Source organism: Ovis aries, chromosome 3 (assembly GCF_016772045.2).
Source record: "Ovis aries strain OAR_USU_Benz2616 breed Rambouillet chromosome 3, ARS-UI_Ramb_v3.0, whole genome shotgun sequence".
NCBI lineage: Eukaryota > Metazoa > Chordata > Mammalia > Artiodactyla > Bovidae > Ovis > Ovis aries.
The window spans coordinates 43,108,005-43,128,360 of NC_056056.1; the positions used below are offsets into that span (position 1 = coordinate 43,108,005).

Genomic DNA, 20,356 nt, shown 5'->3' on the forward strand with positions numbered 1-20,356 from the left:
GGACACGTGGGTTTGATCCCTGGTCAGGGGCGTGTGGAATTAAGATCCCACATGCCGTGCAGTATGGCCAAAACCAAAAATAATAATAATAAAATGAAATTTTTAAAAAATATATAAAAGTACAAAAAATATATAAAAGTTAGTGTTTCACCTTTTGTCCCAGAGTTAATTCAGAAAAAAAAATTTCTAAATCACATTTTCTAGCAGTTTTAAAGTCTAATGATACTTTTAACCAGAATATGCATTATCTACAGCTGCTTAAGCTCATTATTTTATCACTGTCCCATCCCTGAATAGACTCTCTCCCTCTTTTTTATTATGCACAAAACATCTAATTTATCTCTGAACACATTCATTCAAACCATCTCCTACTAAGTTCATATAATTTTGACTGATTTTGCAAGTTTCATAAAAAAATCATATGCTGCCTCTTAAGGTTGCTTTCTTTTAAACAAGAGATTTTCTATTGCAAGAAAGAAGAATCCACAGTATCATTAATTCAAAAATGCTCCCAGTAATACCAACTAAAGCACTAGATTACTCACTCTTTCTACTTCAATTCTGAAGGATTCTTTAAAGCTCAATCTAGTTCTTAACTTTTCATTCATACCCTCCCTGACCATTTTAACCTCTAACTCAGACTCCATAATTCCAGTTATTCCCCTCAATCCTGTTCACAAAATGCAGTCAAACATACTTTCTTGAATCACCGTGTCACCTCTCTTATTCAAAAACCTTTCCTGGTTCCAAAGGTAGCTTCTTACTTTTTTGATTTAACTGGTAGCTTTTAGCCACCTTGTTTTTATGCAAGGTGAAGAGTTCTCTTCAGCTAAGAGTGCTTTTGATTAGAATTACTGAATTATCACTTCTCAAAACTAAGAATTCAGTATTTAAACAAAACCAGCTAAATATGAGGAGTTAAGAGAGGATATCTTCTCCTTGGACAGAAATAAATTTATGAATATTGCTAGAAATATCTATTAAGGTCAATTTTATTCAATTAAAGCAAAAATTCATTTCAGCAGAAGTGTCCCATCTCCACCCCCTAACTGGAATCACCAGTTTCAAAGCTAAGATTCAAAATTTTTAATATCTATTTTTCCAAAGTATTTTCTAAAATAAATTCTGAAATTTACTTGAAAAAAATGAAACACAATTTCCTAGATGCAGACAAACACTAGCTCCTCAGAACGCCAAGCTCACAACACATTGGTGAATGAATAAAGCCTCTTTAAAAATTTAATTCTCCCCAAGTATTTTCTTAGTATCTACATGAAGTAGTAAAGACAGGTTTAAAACCTAGTACATATTCTGACAAAGTGACTTTCACTCATCCATGTGTAGAGTCAGATGGATCACCATAATATTAAAATTTGTTTCCTAACACAACTGACCCTTGAACAATATGGGGGTTAACCTGCATATAATTTATAGCTGGCCCTCTGCAACCTGATTCAACCAACTATGGACCATGTAGTACGGCAGTATTATTTACTACTGAAAAACATCCACGTATAAGTGGAGTCATACAGTTCAAATCAGCACTGTTCAAGGGTCGACTGTACTGTCATATATCACTTAAGTACTAAGGCTTGACATTTAGTTGTCACCTCCTTCAGAAACCTTCTCTGACATGCTAAATCAATTTCTGTATCTTTCCCCCATTAAGAGTCTAAGTTCTTGAGGGATCTTTACATTTTAAGTGCCCAACAGGCTCTGTGCATGTATCTGATGGCCTCTTAAGGTCACCACAAGATCATCAGGATACAGAGTTCTCCCTACATGGCTACTATTTTATTCCCAGTAGATACGGAGGCAGTTACTAATGGTAGTACCAGGAAAACAAAATAAAAGTAGGTCCACTCCATTAAACCCACTTCAAAAGTTGGGAAGGTACGCTCAAATGTCTGCCTTTTCCTTTAAATCTATTATGTATTTTAAAAAGATAATTTTATATGAAACTTTCTGGCGTTTTTAAACTCTTGACAATTCTGAGAACAGATTCCATGTTTACTTTTCCCTTCAAAAATTTTCTTACTTTAATTTGCCTAAAAGAAGAAACTTTCTGCTGCTGCTAAGTCGCTTCAGTCGTGTCCAACTCTGTGCGACCCCAGAGACAGCAGCCCACCAGGCTCCCCTGTCCCCGGAATTCTCCAGGCAAGAACACTGGAGTGGGTTGCCATTTCCTTCTCCAATGCATGAAAGTGAAAAGTGAAAGTGAAGTCGCTCAGTTGTGTCCGACTCTTAGCGACCCCATGGACTGCAGCCTACCAGGCTCCTCCGTCCATGGGATTTTCCAGGCAAGAGTACTGGAGTGGGGTGCCATTGCCTTCTCCAAAGAAACTTCCTACTTATAAAAAAAAAAACTGAGAAGTTTCTTCTTAAGTCCTTCATTGTTTAGTAAAGAAAATAAAAATGTGTATATTTTATTTGACAAACTGTGGAATATTTGAATTAGTACAAATATATAAAACTGAGCTTTCTGGGACTTAAAACTTCCTGAGAAATCAAATTTCTCCGACATAAAATACATGTAACAAATGTTTTTGAATTAATGATACTGAAAGTTAAGCTTTACCTACCTTGAGCATACAAAGTCAGGACTGCCTGGATGGCTACATACACACCAGAAAACTGGTAAGTTTCAAACATTACCTGAAAGTGCAAAAGGAAAGGGAAAATATTAGTATTTAGAAATTACATTATAATGTAATATATATGTATTAATATATGCTTTCTTGATGGCCAGAGTGGATTAGCTGCGAATCAAACGACCCAAATGAATCTTCCATTCTCTTCAGCTGTTTCTTGCCTCTATTAAAGTCCTGCTGTCAGAGAGCCCTAATTTTGAGGACAGATTTTTTTTTTTTAATACACACTCAGTCCCCAAGCATTTCTTAAGTGCTACAAAGCAAAGATTTCTGAGAGTTTTTAGCTAATGGCAGATTAGAGTGAAACAAAGTGTTCTGTTTTTGAACAAGACTTTCTGAACTCATGTCCCTTAAGGGAAATGTCTTTTAATTCAAAGACAAACTACACAAACTACTGAACTGCCAACCTTCCCATCCCTTTACCTCAACCTGGGCCAAGCAAGACTGTGGCTCTACCTCCAGGTAATAAACGGTACAGCAGGGAAACAAGACTAAACAATTCTCGAATGCTGGCAGATCCAGAAGCTGCTCAGCTGCTGAGTCTGCGCTCCCCAGTGGAGCAAGGCTGCACTCCACCCTGTGCTGAGGTCCACTGCAGGGATGAGGGGCTCCTTCACGTCCTCTCTGCTCACAATGCTGCTTATTGTCTGTATCGCAGGTTGGCCAGGAATATTCTGTAGGATTTTCTCTGTCATCCACAGTTTGCATTCACTGACTGGCAGTGCAGACTACCACTATGAATATCTGATATTTAGAAATTTTACAACTGATCACAATGAGAATGATATACAATTTAAATTTTTACAACTCTGGGGAATTCCATAGTGGTCCAGTGGTTAAAACTCTGTGTTTCCACTGCTGAGGGCACAATCTCTGGTCAGGGAACTAAGATCCCACATGCCATAGCCAAAACAAAACAAAAAACCTCTCAATCACTATGCTGTATACCTGAAACTTAAAACAGCATTGTAAATCAATCATGCTTCAATAAAACTAAATTTTAAAAAAATTTTTAATCCTAATAAATAAATAAATTTTGTAGCTCTGAAACACAAACTCATCAATTAAGCAACTAAATTTTCTGACTAGTATTCTATTCCATCATCCTTTATCCTCCTGCTACAGGGACGAAAATGGTATACAGCTGACCCTTGAACACCACATGTCATTCTGAATTGTGCAGGTTCATTTAATTGCAGATTTTTTTCAATAAATGAATACTACATCATCACATGATCCAAGATCAGCTGAATCCAGGGATGCAGAACCTGGGATACAGAGGGCAAATTATAAAGTTTTATACAAATTTTGACTGAGGGAGATTGGCACCCTTAACCTTGTGTTGTTCAAAGGTCATTTGCATTTATCAACTGTATTTGCATTTATCAATTTGACAGTCTGTCAAAATTTATTTTTATTCATAAGATCATTAAGAAGTACTTGTAGCTCAGAAACAACTTCCTGAATGAGATTAAAATGGGGCATTATCAGTCATAGTCAAATTTCTATTTACAAGTAAAAAAGAGCATTAAACGAAGAGGAGACCTTAGAGTGTGTAGTAAGACTAATTCTTGTCATTTCTGCAGATTAAAAAAAAAAATCTGTCCTAGTCAAATAGTTAGTTAGTGGATGACAGGTATGATGTTATCCACTACATAGCAAATGCCATCTCCCTTAATTTTCACTTGAAAGAAAACTTGGTTTCCATTCTGCTACTGTATTATTTTTTTTGAAGAGGTCTCCTTGTGTGGTAACCTCTTGATTTAATACAAAAATATCTCTACACTCTGTTTTTGCAATGCATTGGTAAAAATAAAGAGCAATTATAAATGACCACTTATCTGTTACAAACGATTAGTAACTATAAATCATTTAGAAAGTATAAAGCACAATTAAAATATAAATACAATAAAGCCCATCTTTCATAGTTTCAGGGGTGGCTAGGAGAAAAAAAAATAAAAAATAAAAAATGAACCATAAGAAATGATTATGGATTCTGTAGCTAAAACCACAACCTCAAAATTTGAAAATACAAAAATTTTAAATCTCTTCTAAAATTTCCATCAACATCTCAACATAGTCAATGAGTAAAACAAAACATTTACTTACATTAAGCAGTATCTGGAAAGCTAATAAAATCCAAAGTAATTAAAATTTCCTACCTCATATATAACAAAATGAAAGAAAACTGTTGAAAAGTTACCCATCTCAAGTATTAAGAACGCAGACTTTTTGCTCTTTAACTGCCTACCTCGTTACTGTTTCCACCTCCCTTCCCAAGCCCTCCCATCTCCCTGGCCCTCAGCATTCTCCCCACTGTCTGCTATCACTTCTTTGGTTAACTATATTATCTATATCCTCGTGACTCCCAAGTTTATACCTCCAGCCTCAGACTTTTCTCCTGAACTTGACCTTATACATGTAACCATTTTTGCTTGATGTCTAAAGAAAACCTAACATGTCCAAAACTGAACTCCTGATCCATCTCCCTCCCAAATCCTGTTCTACTCTCAGTGTTTGCTCAAGTGAAACTTTCAGTTACCTCTCTATCACATGTATTTAAGAAATCGGGATCTTTTTTTGGCCCTACCTTCAAAACAGAGCGACAATCTGGCCATTTTTCATTACCTTCTCTGCTATTACCCCTAATCCTAACCATCATTATCTGGTGTCTAGATAACTGAAAAAGTCTCCAAACTCGTCTTTCTTCTACGCTTGCCTCCTTATGTTCTACATTCAACACAGGAGCCATAGAAACCTCAGTCTGTAATAGCTCCTCCTTGTAGTAGCCCTACATTTCACTCAGAGTTTAAATCTAATCTCCTGTAAGAGCCCACAAGGCCCTGGATGATTCAGCCCCATTATTCCTCGCACCTCATCTCCCGTTGCTCTCCCACAGCAGCTTCCTTGCTGACTAATATGCCACGCTTGGTCCCATTTCAAGACCTTTACACTGGTTACTCCCTTTGCCTGGAATGCTTTTCCCCCAGTTAGTTACTGGCTAACTCCCTCCATTTAAATATTACCTTACGGACACGTACTACCACAACCTATGAAAAATACATGCCCGATCTCCCTTACTCTTTCCCACCCCTCCTTTAGCATCTAGTATCTTCTAATAAACCATTCAATTAACTCTTTTTTTTTGGTCTATTTTCCCCTGCTAGATGGTAAATTCCATAGCAGCAGGATTTTGGCTTTGTTTACTGGTATATTCTACTTATAATGACTAACATATACTTAGGTGCTCAATAAACAGGATCTGGGAGAAAGTAACAATTACTCTTATTTCCTTTATTCTCAACAACAGAGGTAAGATAAATTTGCTTTAATATCACATCACAGAAACATATACATGCACAACCCATCTAAAAACTTACCTCTACAATCTTCTCTCTATTTTTGGTTGGGTTCATAGGAGGTTCTGTGAGTAGAATTTTACAATTCCTGGTATCTATGTTAAGTTTTTCTGGTCCAAATGTGTAGTCCCATAGGTGTTTCATGTCATCCCAATTTCGTACTATGCCATTTTCCATAGGGTAATTAACTTCTAACATCGAGCGTAATTCACTTGCCTCATCACCAACCATAAGATCCTAGAAAATTATAATATCAAAGCTTTAGACCAAATTTTTGCATAAAATACCATCAGAAAATTATCCTCTTATATTTTGGAAAACTGGAGAATAATTAATTTTAATATTTCTGGCACTTTCAGATAAATTTCTTCATTCCACAAGTTAAAAAGTTGATCTTTCCTTTCAAGAACAATGTCTTACAAATCTTAATTATGAATAATAAGTTTTTATGTACAATGTGGTTTAAATCAATAAATTGACCTTACCTTTAATAAATATGTTTCCAAAAGAAGAGCATTAGCACAAATAAACCCCACATTTTCATATTTTGGAGGGGTTTGTATGAGGTTTCATCTCTTTCTTTTGCTCAAATGTTCAAAAAATAAGGCCTGTGATATGTGAGATAGCATATCAGGGGAAAAAAAAACTTGCAGAAAAATGCTCAACGCATGCAGCACATTTCTTTTTACTAAATATCAAAATGATAAGTGTAGTACTATGCGGCATAATGAGAAGCAAAAAATAAAATGATTTTTATTATACTTTAATAGCGGATATACGCACTACAAACTTGTAAATTTCACAAATGCCTACCTAGATATGTCCCAATTAAAACTGAAATTAAGCTTCAATATGTGCCTCACCAAGATGAAAGATAATTTGTAGAGATATAAAAAATCAAGATACAGAGAAGAAATTCTTCTTTAAAATTATCTCATAAGCAACATTTCCAATCTTAAAGTAAAATACTGGAAAACTACGCTATCACCCAGGAAGCAGAATACTCACAAGTCTTGTCTCCAACGAGCACATACTTAAGATGACCCACATTTCAAAAGTCAAATTTTATGTGTATAAGGCTAATGATGTCTCAGAATTAAATCTTACTTTAAAAATTGGCTAGTCGAGATACTAAATAATCCTGATTTAAACACATACTGATGAATTAAAAAAAAATTCTACTATCAAAATAGCTACTATTTGCTATAAGATCTTAAGATGTTTTAAAACAGAAGTTTAAATAAATATATGACTTTAAACTGTTTTTAAATAATGATTTAAAAAAAAAGAGATAAGAAAGAAACCAGGGTGAGGACTCTATTTAAAGACAATAACAACCAAAAAAAAAAAAACTGGAAAATCCACTGAAAGCAACAAAAAGGAAAAACAAAGTTAAAGCAGATGCTAGAAATACTCACTAAAATGTTTCTATTGCAACTAAATTGCATATAAAATTAATGCACCATGCCTTAATACTCAAACTTCTTAAATATTAACTATTTAGAATGATCTGATACAAAAATGAAAAACTAAAAATCTTATATTAGATAACTCTACTAAATGACATGCATTTGTTGAACTACTTAGAAGAATACTGTTAATTTCAAATACACTGAAAGACAAGATACACAGATGGACTGACAGATGGATAAATGGATAGATATGTGATATATCAGTATAGTAAACATTAATGTCAGAATCTAGGTGATGGATGTATGAGTTTCATGGTAAAATTCCTTTAAATTTGCTGTGTATTCCAAACACTTCATAATAAAATGTCAGGGGGAGGAATCTATATCTCCAAATACCTATATGACTTCTGGCCATCAATATAATTTAATATATAATGTTAGTTACTTTTTTCTGGAATGTACCTTTCTGTTATACAAGGTAATAATAGATTAGATAATTAAGATGGTTTATATCATTGATACATGTTCACAACTGTATTTCAACAAATTTAGTATAAATCTGGTCTAATTACATCTGACTATTTAGTTCTTATTCCATGCAAGAATAGGGGCCTACATATGTCTGATCTAATACCAACTCAAAATAAAAGTGTCATGTGTCTACTTCTAGGGCACACATACTATGAAGAATTAACTGAAAGAAACATCTGGCATCAAGTATCTTACCATCCCTCTGAACAAAGAGGACATTTAAAATGGAAGAAAACAAGTGTTAACTTGTCAAATTAGTGCAAACATTCTTGAATAACTCAAGCTACTTAATTCAAAAACTTATCTAAAATTTTATCTCAAAAAATCCTAAAACACAGTTTTCCCTAGAACATTTCAATTTCCAAAACTCCAAAATGCTAAGAGTTTTATGGAACTTGCCTTCATCTTCAAGATCAAAATTACAAGCGGTCAGATCAGGCCTTGGTTTTTTTTTACCACCCACCTCATCACTGGACCTCAAGTGACATCACCTATTTACCACCCACCTCATCACTGGACATCACCTATTATCTGAAAAAATGAAAAATTACAGTAACTGTCTGAGATGCCATTTTAAAGGCATTTATATTTTATGAAAAGCAAGCAGTGTAGATGCGATACGCCAAGAATCATTCTGAATAATGTCACCTCAAATTGGAAATTAGAGCAAATATACTTTAAAACCACAATTAAATTCTTAGAAAGAAATTTCATAAAAAACATTAAAGAGTTCTCTGCAACTACTCTCTTTTCTTAATCTCCTTAGGATTTTAAGACAAATGCATGATCTTATTTAGAAATAATTTCCAGTTTTCCATGTTTTTGTTTATTCAAAAGAACCTGCCACTAGTTTAGTTACTGTTACTAGCTAAAACACTTATCACTAGAAAGGCCTGATATTTATCTCTGTCAAAGTTACTTACAAATAATATTAAAAACAAATGAGAATATCTACTATAGAAAAACTTAAAGACTATCACAGAAAAATATAATAAAAGACTCAACTGCTGGGATGTGTCCAGTTCTAGTTTAAATGAAAAAGGTACAATGGTATTTATTTAGAGGGAAAATCCACTGTCAATGGAAAAGTCTTACAAGACTTTGACCTTTTTCTTATTTATAATCAGGTAATGTAAAATCTGCTCATAAACAAGGATAATACAGGAAACAAATCAATCTTTTTCTCTCCTTTACTATTTATAGTTCATTGACACATTACAATCTTACCTAGTTTATTAAATACACGTATGATACTGTACCAGATGCAAATATATACATATATAGGCTATGACAGGCAATGTTCAATTTAACAGTGAATTGATGCAAATGCAACAACTTCACCCCACTTTTCTGGATCACACATATCCTAAAGAAAGCCACTTGGTTTCTAACATAATGCACACTACATTCCATTTTAATTGTAACATTCATCTACAAAAAACACAAGGAAAACAATTCAAAACTATGTTAGTAATTAGTTCTGGTTTGGTCCATTGTATGCAATCAGGAGAGTATAGGACTTAATTAGTTGCTACCAAATTGAAGCAATGAAAAAGGTTAAAAATCAAAGTACTTAGAAATTAAAATATGGAATCACCCCCCTCCCCAATACTAAAGGGACACAAAACAACAACTACTGTCCCACCAAGCAAAAGTGGAAAACAAACAGAGAGCATGTGTGTAACCTCACTTACCATCTTTTTGTTATTCTACTTCAACAGGTCAAGAAAGGTGAAGAGAGAGAAGGTAGAAGTAAGAGTCAGAAAAGGCCTAAATAAAATCCTCACTGAAATTTTTAAACATACAAGCAATAGAGACAAATTAGGTCGAGGCAGATGCAGTACTACTACAGTTTACGGAGTTAATAATTAGGGCCAAATTAACACGGACAGTTATTACTCCTGAATGAAAGTTAACTCATTAAACAATTTAAATTTCCAGTTTTCAGTCTACCACATTTTAGGTAACAAGACACAAAAAGTATAAATCAATCCACTAGGCATATTCCAAATTTGAAATATTCCAAAAAAGTCAAATTTCTTTCATTTGTTACTGAATTTAAGTACCTTAATTAAGGAAAATAAACAGCAGAAAAGGTCTAGCTGAGTAGGGAAAGGGTGTTTAGAGTGTTTTTCAAAGCTTTAGTAGTCAAGTTAAATTTGACACAGTTCTCTTTTCTTTCACTGTTTTCTACTGGAAGAACAAATTAACCTGAAAGACTTAAAAAGCTAAGCAGATCGAACAGAAGTAAACCAACTTAACAGACTGACAAACCATACAAGCAAATGCTACTGGGGAATTCCTTAGCAAAAATGTCTTATTTGAGTATCACCTAGACTCATTTCTATCACTTGCCCTTAAAAAGCAAGAAAAGTAGGAGTGAAAAATATAGGTAATTATTTGTGACTATGCTGGCAAGAAAAATAGCTATATGTGATGTAGCTTAATACCTCAAAAATGTTATTATCCGTAAAGTATATTAAAAAACCATTCTTTAAAAGGCTGATACTGAATAAAAGTGACTTTCAACATTATTAAAAAACTGTATCCTTATCACTATTACTAGCTAAATTTTAAGCTGAAGTTCATTTAAGATGGAATTCAATCAGAACAAAAGGAGTTAACAAAAACAGAATATGGGATTCTATAAAATTCCCAAAAGACACTAAAAAAAAAAACCACCCCAAACCAAGAAACTCTCATATTGAGTATCCCTTCTGACTATAATGAAACAGAGGCCAGAATCATTCACTCTTTTAAGTCTTTAAAAAAATTATCACAGAACCTAAGTTTCAGTTTGTATTTTTATTCATCGTATAACTCAATCCTCTAGTCCCAACAGCAGAGAGCTCTCCAGCAGCAAATGTCTCCTCTCTATTACCAGCTTTCTAAACACCTCAAACAAACGTCCCAGAGATGGGTAACTTAACTTACAACCTAACAAACTCTCTGAAGTCTTGTCAAGGACTGTCCAGATAGGACCAACGATGCTAGTCTGTTTACAAATGATTCATAAAACGGCTTCTAAATTCTACTACATTTCGTGTAACCTAATCTGATCCCTAGGCTATCTGAAGATTTTAAGTCAAGTGGTAACCACTGACTTTTGATTGTTCTTTTTTTTCTCCCTTCTAAAATATTGTTAACTCCCTTTTGATTTCCACCTCCTTTAATAGAAGATAAAAATCTATTAAGGTCCAGTCTCATGTTAAGAACGGTATGCAGGCAATGACAACATTCCCTCCCTTCTCCTTGTCCTAAGATAAATGATGCAAGGTCAAATAAAGACTTGCACAGCTTCCTCCTGCACACTGTGGAAATCACTTATTATACTGGTGAAAAAAGGAACCAGTAAGAGGCACACTCTATTTTTCCTGAATAGCTATATAAAAATGTAGGGATATCAGGCCATGAGAACATGGAAGAAGTTTCAGCTCCCAAAGAGACACTAACACTGAATGACAAATATATGGAATTGAAAGACATAAAAGTACCAGGCTGATTTCTGTTAAAATTATACTATAGGACTTTAAGTCACTAATACAGCATCCACATCAACATAAAAATCTTATTTTTATTGTATTCAGAGAGTAACGGCATCAAGCTATACTTAAAGTCAGACGAAATTACTTTCAGTTTCTGAACCTTTCTTCACGTGTTGATAAAAATTTAAAATATAAGAAATTCGGCCCTCCTCCTTTGCTTTTCAAGGCATCACATCTTAAAACTACTTAATTCAAAGAACATTTCAGTAGGTTTTGCTCCTCATTTATCAATAAATAAAATATTACCTTGATTTCAATGTTTCCCACTTTGGTGGTCGATCTGATAATAGGTCTTCCAACCAAAGCTGGGAAGATATGTTCTGGAAAGTTAGAGCCTGCATATCCACACTTCACAAACTGGAAAAGAACAGTAAAAAGTGGGTTAGCGTCAAAGTATTTACACTATTATCCATTTAAAAACTGTATCTGAAAAGTACTGTTTGCATTTATATAATATCCTAAACTTTTGGTGCTTTCAAATTACCCAAAGTAATCACCCCATCTATCATATCCTCCATTTATTTCCTTCATGGCCTGACTACTGGAGTTCCCATTTCTTGACTGGTTAACTCTTAGGGAAAGCCTCAAGGGACCTAAGCTGACCTGCTGCCTTGATGCACAGCAAGGAAGGGACAAATTCATTCAAAGAATGCTAAGGATTTTTAAAAGAAACGTCAGAAAATGAACAGAACGGAAGCAGGCTTTCATTCATGTCTGGGAATTCACTTAAGTAACACCATTTTCCAAAATGGGGAAATCAAATGGCACCTGGACCAGCAGCAAGTTAAAATAAACATTTATTAGGCATTTTTGGCTATTTACATTTTTATATTTAGAGAAACATTTAGTAATACCAGGTGACATAAGTTCATATTTAGATAGTGTACTTCTCCAATGAGGATGTAGCATTGATTCTAATAATACTTCCACTTTATGAATAAGAAACAGATAAACTAGGAGATTTAATGACTACAGTAAAACTGAAAATAGAACCAAGGGTTTTTAATGCTTATATCAATAATGCAGTCTGTTTAGCCTTATTTTTAAGAGCAGCCATTACAAGGAAAAGGCAGTTAAAAACTTTAGGGTAGGAGGAAGAAGCTATATAAGAGGAGCTGTCATCAACCTCTACCATTCCCTTAACAAGATTTTGTGCAATGTACAGTATACTGTGCAAACACTTTTGTGTCTACTGATGAATCCCAAGCACCTAGAACAGTGTCTGACACATGCTAGGTGCGTATCATTTAACTGATCAACAAAAATGAAAAGTTTTGCTGCTGACTCAAGAGTACAATAGTATGATTATTTTAATATAGAGAACATGTTTAATATTGAGACAGTCTATTGTTCCATGGATTTGGCACCACATTATCTTAGAAGAATTAAGGAGAAAAACAATACTTGAATGTGACATATGACAGAAATAACACAAAAGTGGACAGAAAGCTGTTACATACAAGGAACTGTTTTGTTTGATGGTGGTAAAAGCTAGCAACAACCTGAAACTCACTGACTTCTGACTAACTCTCTAAAACACAAAATTTTTCTATTTCAAAGACAACCTTGTTGGAAATGATACTGATGAACCACATTTAATTATAAATAGCCTAGAACATTCTGCCATGCATAACTGCAAGTCTTTTAAAAATAGTGCTTTAAAAAAATATGTTAAAATCATGTCTTCAGCAGACTGAAGCTACTAGTCTGAAAAAAATCTGTCTAAAATTTAAAAATTGCACATTTCCAATACCACCTGAATTCATATCCCCTCATTCATGTTCACATTTTAGAATTTACATAAAATATACTGTTCAAATAGGTTTTCTTCCAAACCCACAAAACCTAGTCCTGCTCAGTTTGCCACTGAACCTAGGTTTTCTAAAACCTAAAACATCATGATACGATTCTTTCCGGATTACCTTCCAAGGCTGAAGTTAGTGCGATATGATGGCATATGCAATAGATATCCTGCCTGCTCATCCCTACCTCTACTTGAATAGTGGTTGATAGTAAAGAACAATATACTTCCCACGCTAAAAAAAAGTGTTTAACAGAATTCAGAAGTGTTAGTTCATTTTTCCACAATATCTTCACCCAAAATTTATCAATCTGACCCAGAAAGAGTTGGAGCAACAACTGCCGCAGAGGAAAAGAATAATACTTAGTATTTTCTAGTCTATTCAAACTAAAAGGAAAAAAACCTTTCACACTCATCTCTTCTAAATCAAACTCTCTAGTCCTTAAGCCAAAAGCCAGTTCACTTATTGTGAACTGAGATCAGATGTTAGACCAGAGAATCTCTTCTCATTATGCCACTATATTCAAATTTCTACATAAATAAAATCTGTCATGACCACCAGACAAGTATCAGCTTTAGTCATAATTTATACATATATTCCAAATATAAACAGCAAAAACAACGTGCACATTAAACTTTTATGTAGTGACATAACGAGCAGATAAACACACTGCTGCTGCTGCTAAGTTGCTTCAGTCGTATCCGACTCTGTGCAACCCCGTAGATGGCAGCCCACCAGGCTCTGCCATCCCTGGGATTCTCCAGGCAAGAACACTGGAGTGGGTTGCCATTTTCTTCTCCAATGCATGAAAGTGAAAAGTGAAGTCACTGAGTCGTGTCCAACTCTCAGCAACCGCATGGACTGCAGCCTTCCAGGCTCCTCTGTCCATGGGATTTTCCAGGCAAGAGTACTGGAGTGGGGTGCCATTGCCTTCTCCGATAAACACATTGTAAAACGAGTGAAAAAAAGACTCTACACATTTGTAAAGGCAATTTTCAGCATATTAAATGTAAACCAATGATTTAACTGAGAAATCTTAACACTAGGTGAAGGTGGGAGGAGGAGCCTGGGATGGAGCCTAAGTCAAGTCGTGTCTGTCCCATCCCCCCCATCTCCCCACCCGACCAGGCAGTCAGGAGGCTGAGGAGGTAAAATGCTTGTTCGAGCATATTTCACAGGACAACATATTTGCCAAGTGCCTAAAGTAAGAAGACAAAAATTAAGAATTCCTAAAACTATAAAAATAACTCTGAACTACTATTCCTGTGCTTCATTAAAAGATGAAGGAACTTCTCTGGAGGTCCAGTGGCTAAGACTCTGCATTCCCAATGCAGGAAGCCCAGGGATCAGGGAACTAGATTCCACATGCCACAACTAAAGATCCCATGTGATCCCTAACTAACCTAGTGCCACCAAATAAATACATTAACTAAAATAAATATTTTTTAAAATTATTTAAAAAATGGAAAGTTGGCTTTTAGTTCAAATTAAAGATAGCAATCACTAATTAATGAAATTATTTATTCTGATTAAGCAGTAGCTTACTGCAAGTAGATGCTGCCACAGTAATCCAGTGCTAGCATTCCTACAGGGAACTAGTGTTTGGTCAAAATGGCAACAGCTGCACTACATCACATTATTTCAGATGTCAATGCAATAGCAGTTAAAATAACAAGAATATAATTACAATGATCTATTTCTCAGTAATATATAACCAACAGACAACCTGGCATTTCCTTTCTTTCAAAAAAGCCAGCATTTTTTAAAAAATCTAAACCATAAGGTAATAATATACAAAGAAAATATTCTTTTCTAAACTACTTGTTTGGCATAACTTTAATTCTTGAAATACCTCCCCCCACTTCAATCATTTTAAGACCTCATGACTTAGTTCTCTCACTGTGTGCAATAGGGCTGTTTAAGAAATAGACTTTACCATATATAGTTTCCTCTTCATAGCACTGTGGTTTAAACAGGCTCCCTTACTTCCCACTGAGTCATCAAATGGTAAGAACATGAACAATATAATTTTCTTTCAAAGAAAAAAAAAAGCCCATGTACATTTGCTGTAAAGGTATCTTTCTCCCCTCAAAAAACAAACTGGGATTTATAAAGCTTCATTTGGGCTTATTTAATTTGTATTTTTCCTTTATTACTTTAAATTGGCACTGATATAATAATTTAATTGCATAGTGATTACTCTGATCTTAGATCACCAAAATATTTATTCTGTTTATTCCAAAGCATTTTCAAGGGCTAAACCAAATCTACTTTTGATTTGGTTCTACTTCAAACACTCCTAAATCCAACATATAAATTTGCTTAAGCCTGATAAAGCAAGCTGTAATCAACTACAAACATGAATTGTAAAAGTACAATTAAAAAAAAAAAGTGTAACTATCTTAACACTACAAGCTACTCTGTGTCACTGGACCCTAAAAATTATACCAGTCAAGCAGCAAGCACTCCAAAAGTCTTCACTGTTGGTAAACTAACTCAACGTTGATGAAATCACCCAAGTCTGGAAAAAGAATACACAACGTCAGGGGCCTGGGCCCAATCCTTGAAAGGCACCTAAGCTGAAGCAGATCTCCACATCTTCACCTATCTGGCCACTTTCCGCAGCTTTACGTTAGGTGGCGGTTTACACAGGCTCCATTTTAGGTTTGGATGGTTATGAGGATGAAGTGCATAAGGTATTGGAATCGGATGCGCTTTCCTCCTCTAGGAGGCCCTACAGAGGCACTGGCCAGCTTGGGAGCTGGAGAGGTTGAGGAGCAGGACCATAACCTGGCATGTGACTGTAAGAACTCATCTACCCTTAGGGCTTTCCATTTAGGGCCTGCCAGAGAGGCTTTAAAAAAAAATCAACTTCTCAAATGGCCTATAATTTTAAAACCTAAAATGTGTTAAGAGGTAAGTTGCTTCAGAATAACAACTATTCTCATAAATTTTTAGAAACTAAATTTTAGTATCTTCTTAATCACAGAGGAATCATTAGACCTTCAGGTACCTAAATAAAATCAACAGGACTATGAAGTATAAGAAATACAGACTCTAAGTGGCTCCTAATTCTCTAAATTTTCAGAAATATCACAGCATTCCTGACTACATACTACATCAGAGCTTTCTTCATGGAGTTTCTTCATTAAGTCAATCATGTCCTATAGAAAATCTGGATATTTAAAGTAATTAGAAATACAATGCCAAACATTACACAAAGTTTTGTTTGAATTAACTACACTTTTCTACTTATGTCACAGTAACTTATCTTTTGTCTTAAGGAACAAGATTCTTAAATTATAGACATAAGGCTAATCAAATATACAATGAGTTTTGTAACAAGCTAATGAAACAGTAACATAAAACTAATTATGGGACTTCCCTGCCAGTCCAGTGCTTCCACTACAGGGGACGTGGGTTCCAACCCTGGCCAGGGAACTAAGATCCCCACATGCTACAGAGCCAAAAAAAAAAAAAAGCTTAAGAACAAGAAAAAAAAGATTTTTAATTGCATATTATGAAATAACATATACTACAAAAACTGGTTTCTCTGTCCTTCAAAGAGGAGGAATCCATTAAAATATAACAGACTTCGATTTCTAAAAAAAAAACAAAACTGACATAGTCACAAAAAAAATACATTAGTATCAATTTTTTTAAAGATTTACATTTATTTAGATGTCAATTTGAGACTACAGGGGGGAATTAGGCCAATTTTTTTTTAAAAAAGCACCTTTAAACTGAGTTTTAACTGTAAAAGGAACACATTTATAATTTCATTTAAAGACAGTTTAACATTGCATGTTTTGTTAAAAAATAAAGAACATTTTCCCAATAACTGAGTCATGAAGTCCTTCCCACCTGACCTCACTCTTATCCCTAGTCTCATGGATAACCACGACGAACATAAATTTCTCACAAATCCCTTCAAAACTTTCACATACACATATACATTTGTGGACACATAAATAACTTTAATAAAGAACACGCACATAAATGGAAGCTGCCTCTTTTTAAGTACTATGCTATTTTGTATGAACGTTGTATTAAATGATAACACTCTTCTTACTCTCATCTATTTTCAACTTAGTTCAGATAAAGCTAGTATAATCACTGCTTGTAAAAATTCAATCAAAGGCAGTATTATGGCGGTGAATATCAGCTCTTTTTTCCCCTCAACGATCCAGTTTCCAAAGTGACTTGAAGTTCATACAAAATCTATTTTAATTCATATATTACATTTATGGAAGGAAGGGGATAAAGCGACAAAATACTGCAGCTTCAAAATGGTTAGAAATTGCTTTAATGCAGGGGAAGTGATCACTACAGAACTCATCCAAAATAAGTAACAGTTCTGTATTCTAATTTGCTGACTTTGCTGCCTAAAAATTTTTTTTATTGGGGGGAGGGGCAACTAAGAGAAACAACTTTCAAATAACGTCTAAATCAGTGTTTTACTCTGATTTTTACAATTATTTGCATTTTAGGATCTTAAATACTAACATTAACTGTAGTCTGCCAATAAGGGAAAAAAGGAGGAGGGGTACCCAAACTTCCTAAGGTTAACTTCCCTAAGGTTAGTGGAATTACTACTTGGGCCTTAAAGGATCAAGATCAACCACGGAAACATACTGGTCTCTGCGGGGCTGCACCTGGGCCAAATTTCCAGCATGGAGAACAAAACGTAAATGATGCACAGCTGATCTGGCCTTCCATTCTCTCAGAAAACAAGAAAACAAAACAACAAAAGCCTCAGACACTGCGAAAGGACTGAGGTTCATTGCATGACAGCAGTTCCCTTTTTTCTTTAAACCCGTTTCCTGACTCCTGTTCCGTATCTTCAACTCTACAGGAAGAGCAAGGCCTCTTGGTCTTTCTCCTTTTTTACACATCGGCGACCCTGGTGAGTGAAGCCCTTTCGCAACGCACAAGCCCAGCCTTTTACCCCTCCAGCCCTCGAGCCAAATTCCTGCGGCTAGAGCGCTGGGCCGGCCCCGGACCGGTAGCAGGTGGAAACCCCAACCATCATCGGCCTCGCCCGCCGTCCTTACCCCGAGCTGCGGGAGTGCCCAGCTCGGGGCTACTAAGGGGTCCAGTCCGCTCGAGCCCCACACCCACGCGGGTGGAAAGCGCTGGCCAGCGGCCCTCGGACCGGCCGGCAGAGGTCCCAGGGGTGCAGTTCCGGGCGCTTTAGGCCCGCGCGCCCCCCGCACATCCGGGCCCCGGCCTGTGGCCGCTGCAGCCTCCCCGCCGAGCGCTTACCCCGGTGCCGTTGTCGCACACCACCACCTTCCTGCCCTGGCTGTCCATCGTCCTCCCGGAAGAGAGCCGGAGCCACAGCCGCTGCCGAACAACCTAGAGCACCCACCGCCCTTCTCGTTCCTCTTCCTCCTCCTCCCTCTTCCCGGCCCCGCCTTCGGTCTAACGTTTCTCCCCCAACCGGAAGTGACCGCCGGCTCTCACCCGCCACCTAACAAACTGCCTGCACGGAAGAGGCGGGGACGGGAGGAAAGAGGCCGAGACTGGCAGTGGTGCACTCCAATAAGAAAAAAAGGAGCCCGAGGCCCCGCCTACGGCGCCAGCCCGGCTTCCGCGCCTGCTCCGCCTTTAGGGTCGCCGCCCTTCCGGGTTCTTCCTGTGGGCGTCTTGTTCCCGACCCTTTGGTGGGCAGTAATAGTAGCCGAGCTGGCAGGCAGTTTCCCCTGCTTTCTAAGGCTTTGCAGGAGTTCGGCGTTTTCCGGCTGCAGGCAGATGAAGGACAACGGTCTGTGGCGAGAGGGCTTTGGAATGTGACAGAGAAGCCTGCCGGCAGGGCCGAAACAGAAGACACCCTTACTATCCCCACCATTGAATGAAACTTGGTGTGTCATTGCTTCTAGGCCTTTTCAGCAGGCAGAGCTGGGATGGGTATAGACACATGAAATCTTGCATTTATACAGATCCCCCTGATTCCAGTCCAGCCCATCTCGTCCGGGTTTGCCGTTAGTTAGGTGAGCCTCACTGCTCACCACTTCCCTTCTAGCAGCACCATATTGCTTCACACCTCTATTGTACCTGTTTCACAGGCTCTCGACTTTGAAATGGGGCAACCCTACTTTCAAATACGGCCCTGCCAACGAAGACTAATGTGATCTGGGCCTACCCCCGTCTATTTACGGGGATAGCAGTCGCTCTTCCGTGGGTGGTTGTATGCTTAAAGGAAATGGCAACCCGCTCCAGTATTCTTGCCTGGATAATTCTATGGACAGAGGAGCTTGGCAGGCTATAGTCATGGGTGGGACAAACTTAGAAACTACACAGCAAAGTAAGCAATCCATTCAGTGGACGCTATTTACTATTAATTTCATATTCTTAAACTCGAATGTGCGTGCTCAGTCGTGTCTGACTGTGATCGCATGGACTGTGGCGCGCCAGGCCTCTCTGTTCCTTGGGCTTTTTCAGGCAAGAATACTGAAGTGGGGATCTTCCCAGCCCAGGGGTGGAACCCCACTCGCGTTCATTAGCAGGTCTGGAGTCTCTATCGCTGAGCCTCTTGGGAAGCCCTGTTAAACTTCTGGTTCTCTCTATAATGCTCCTGCCTTTTTTCTTTTTAATCAATCAGGAGACATGCTCTCAGAGCCGGTTGTCACATCTTTGAAGACTTTGCTGATAACCTCCAAGATGCTCTTTATTCTCTTTTCTTGCTATTATTTTACCATGGGTGTTTGAATATTGTGCTTGTTACACTCAACAAGTATTTATTGTATGAATGACATTAATCTATTTGAAAATGCCATCATATTTGAGAGGTGAGAACTAGAACTGTGCCTTTCACTTGCTGTACATGTGTATTGACAAGAATAAAACTTGGATGATGAACCCCCAGTTTGGTATTATAATACTAGACTGCTTCTCAGTTTCACTCTGTCCTTTTATCAGTAGTTTTCAAACTTTATAAAGATGAAGAATGCTTTATTTAAATTTAATCTTAAATGGAAACCAAGTATATTAAAATAGATCAAAATATGGGAGTTCCATGGTGGCCTGGTGGCTAGGATTCTGTGCTTTCACTGT

General features: G+C 36.7%; 1 protein-coding gene across 1 annotated transcript in view; it reads right to left on the reverse strand.

Annotated features, from left to right (window-relative positions):
- ACTR2 (actin related protein 2) overlaps window positions 1–18,726 on the reverse strand; it is a 38,571-nt gene extending 19,845 nt beyond the window's left edge. Inside the window, exons 1-4 of the mRNA XM_015094304.4 lie at window positions 18,566–18,726; window positions 11,745–11,855; window positions 6,032–6,247; window positions 2,583–2,655 (exon numbers count right to left, since the gene is read on the reverse strand). Coding sequence (XP_014949790.1) covers window positions 2,583–2,655; window positions 6,032–6,247; window positions 11,745–11,855; window positions 18,566–18,613 — 448 coding nt within the window. The 5' untranslated portion in view covers window positions 18,614–18,726. The remainder of the gene's footprint in view (window positions 1–2,582; window positions 2,656–6,031; window positions 6,248–11,744; window positions 11,856–18,565) is intronic.
- Window positions 18,727–20,356: the final 1,630 nt, after the last annotated feature.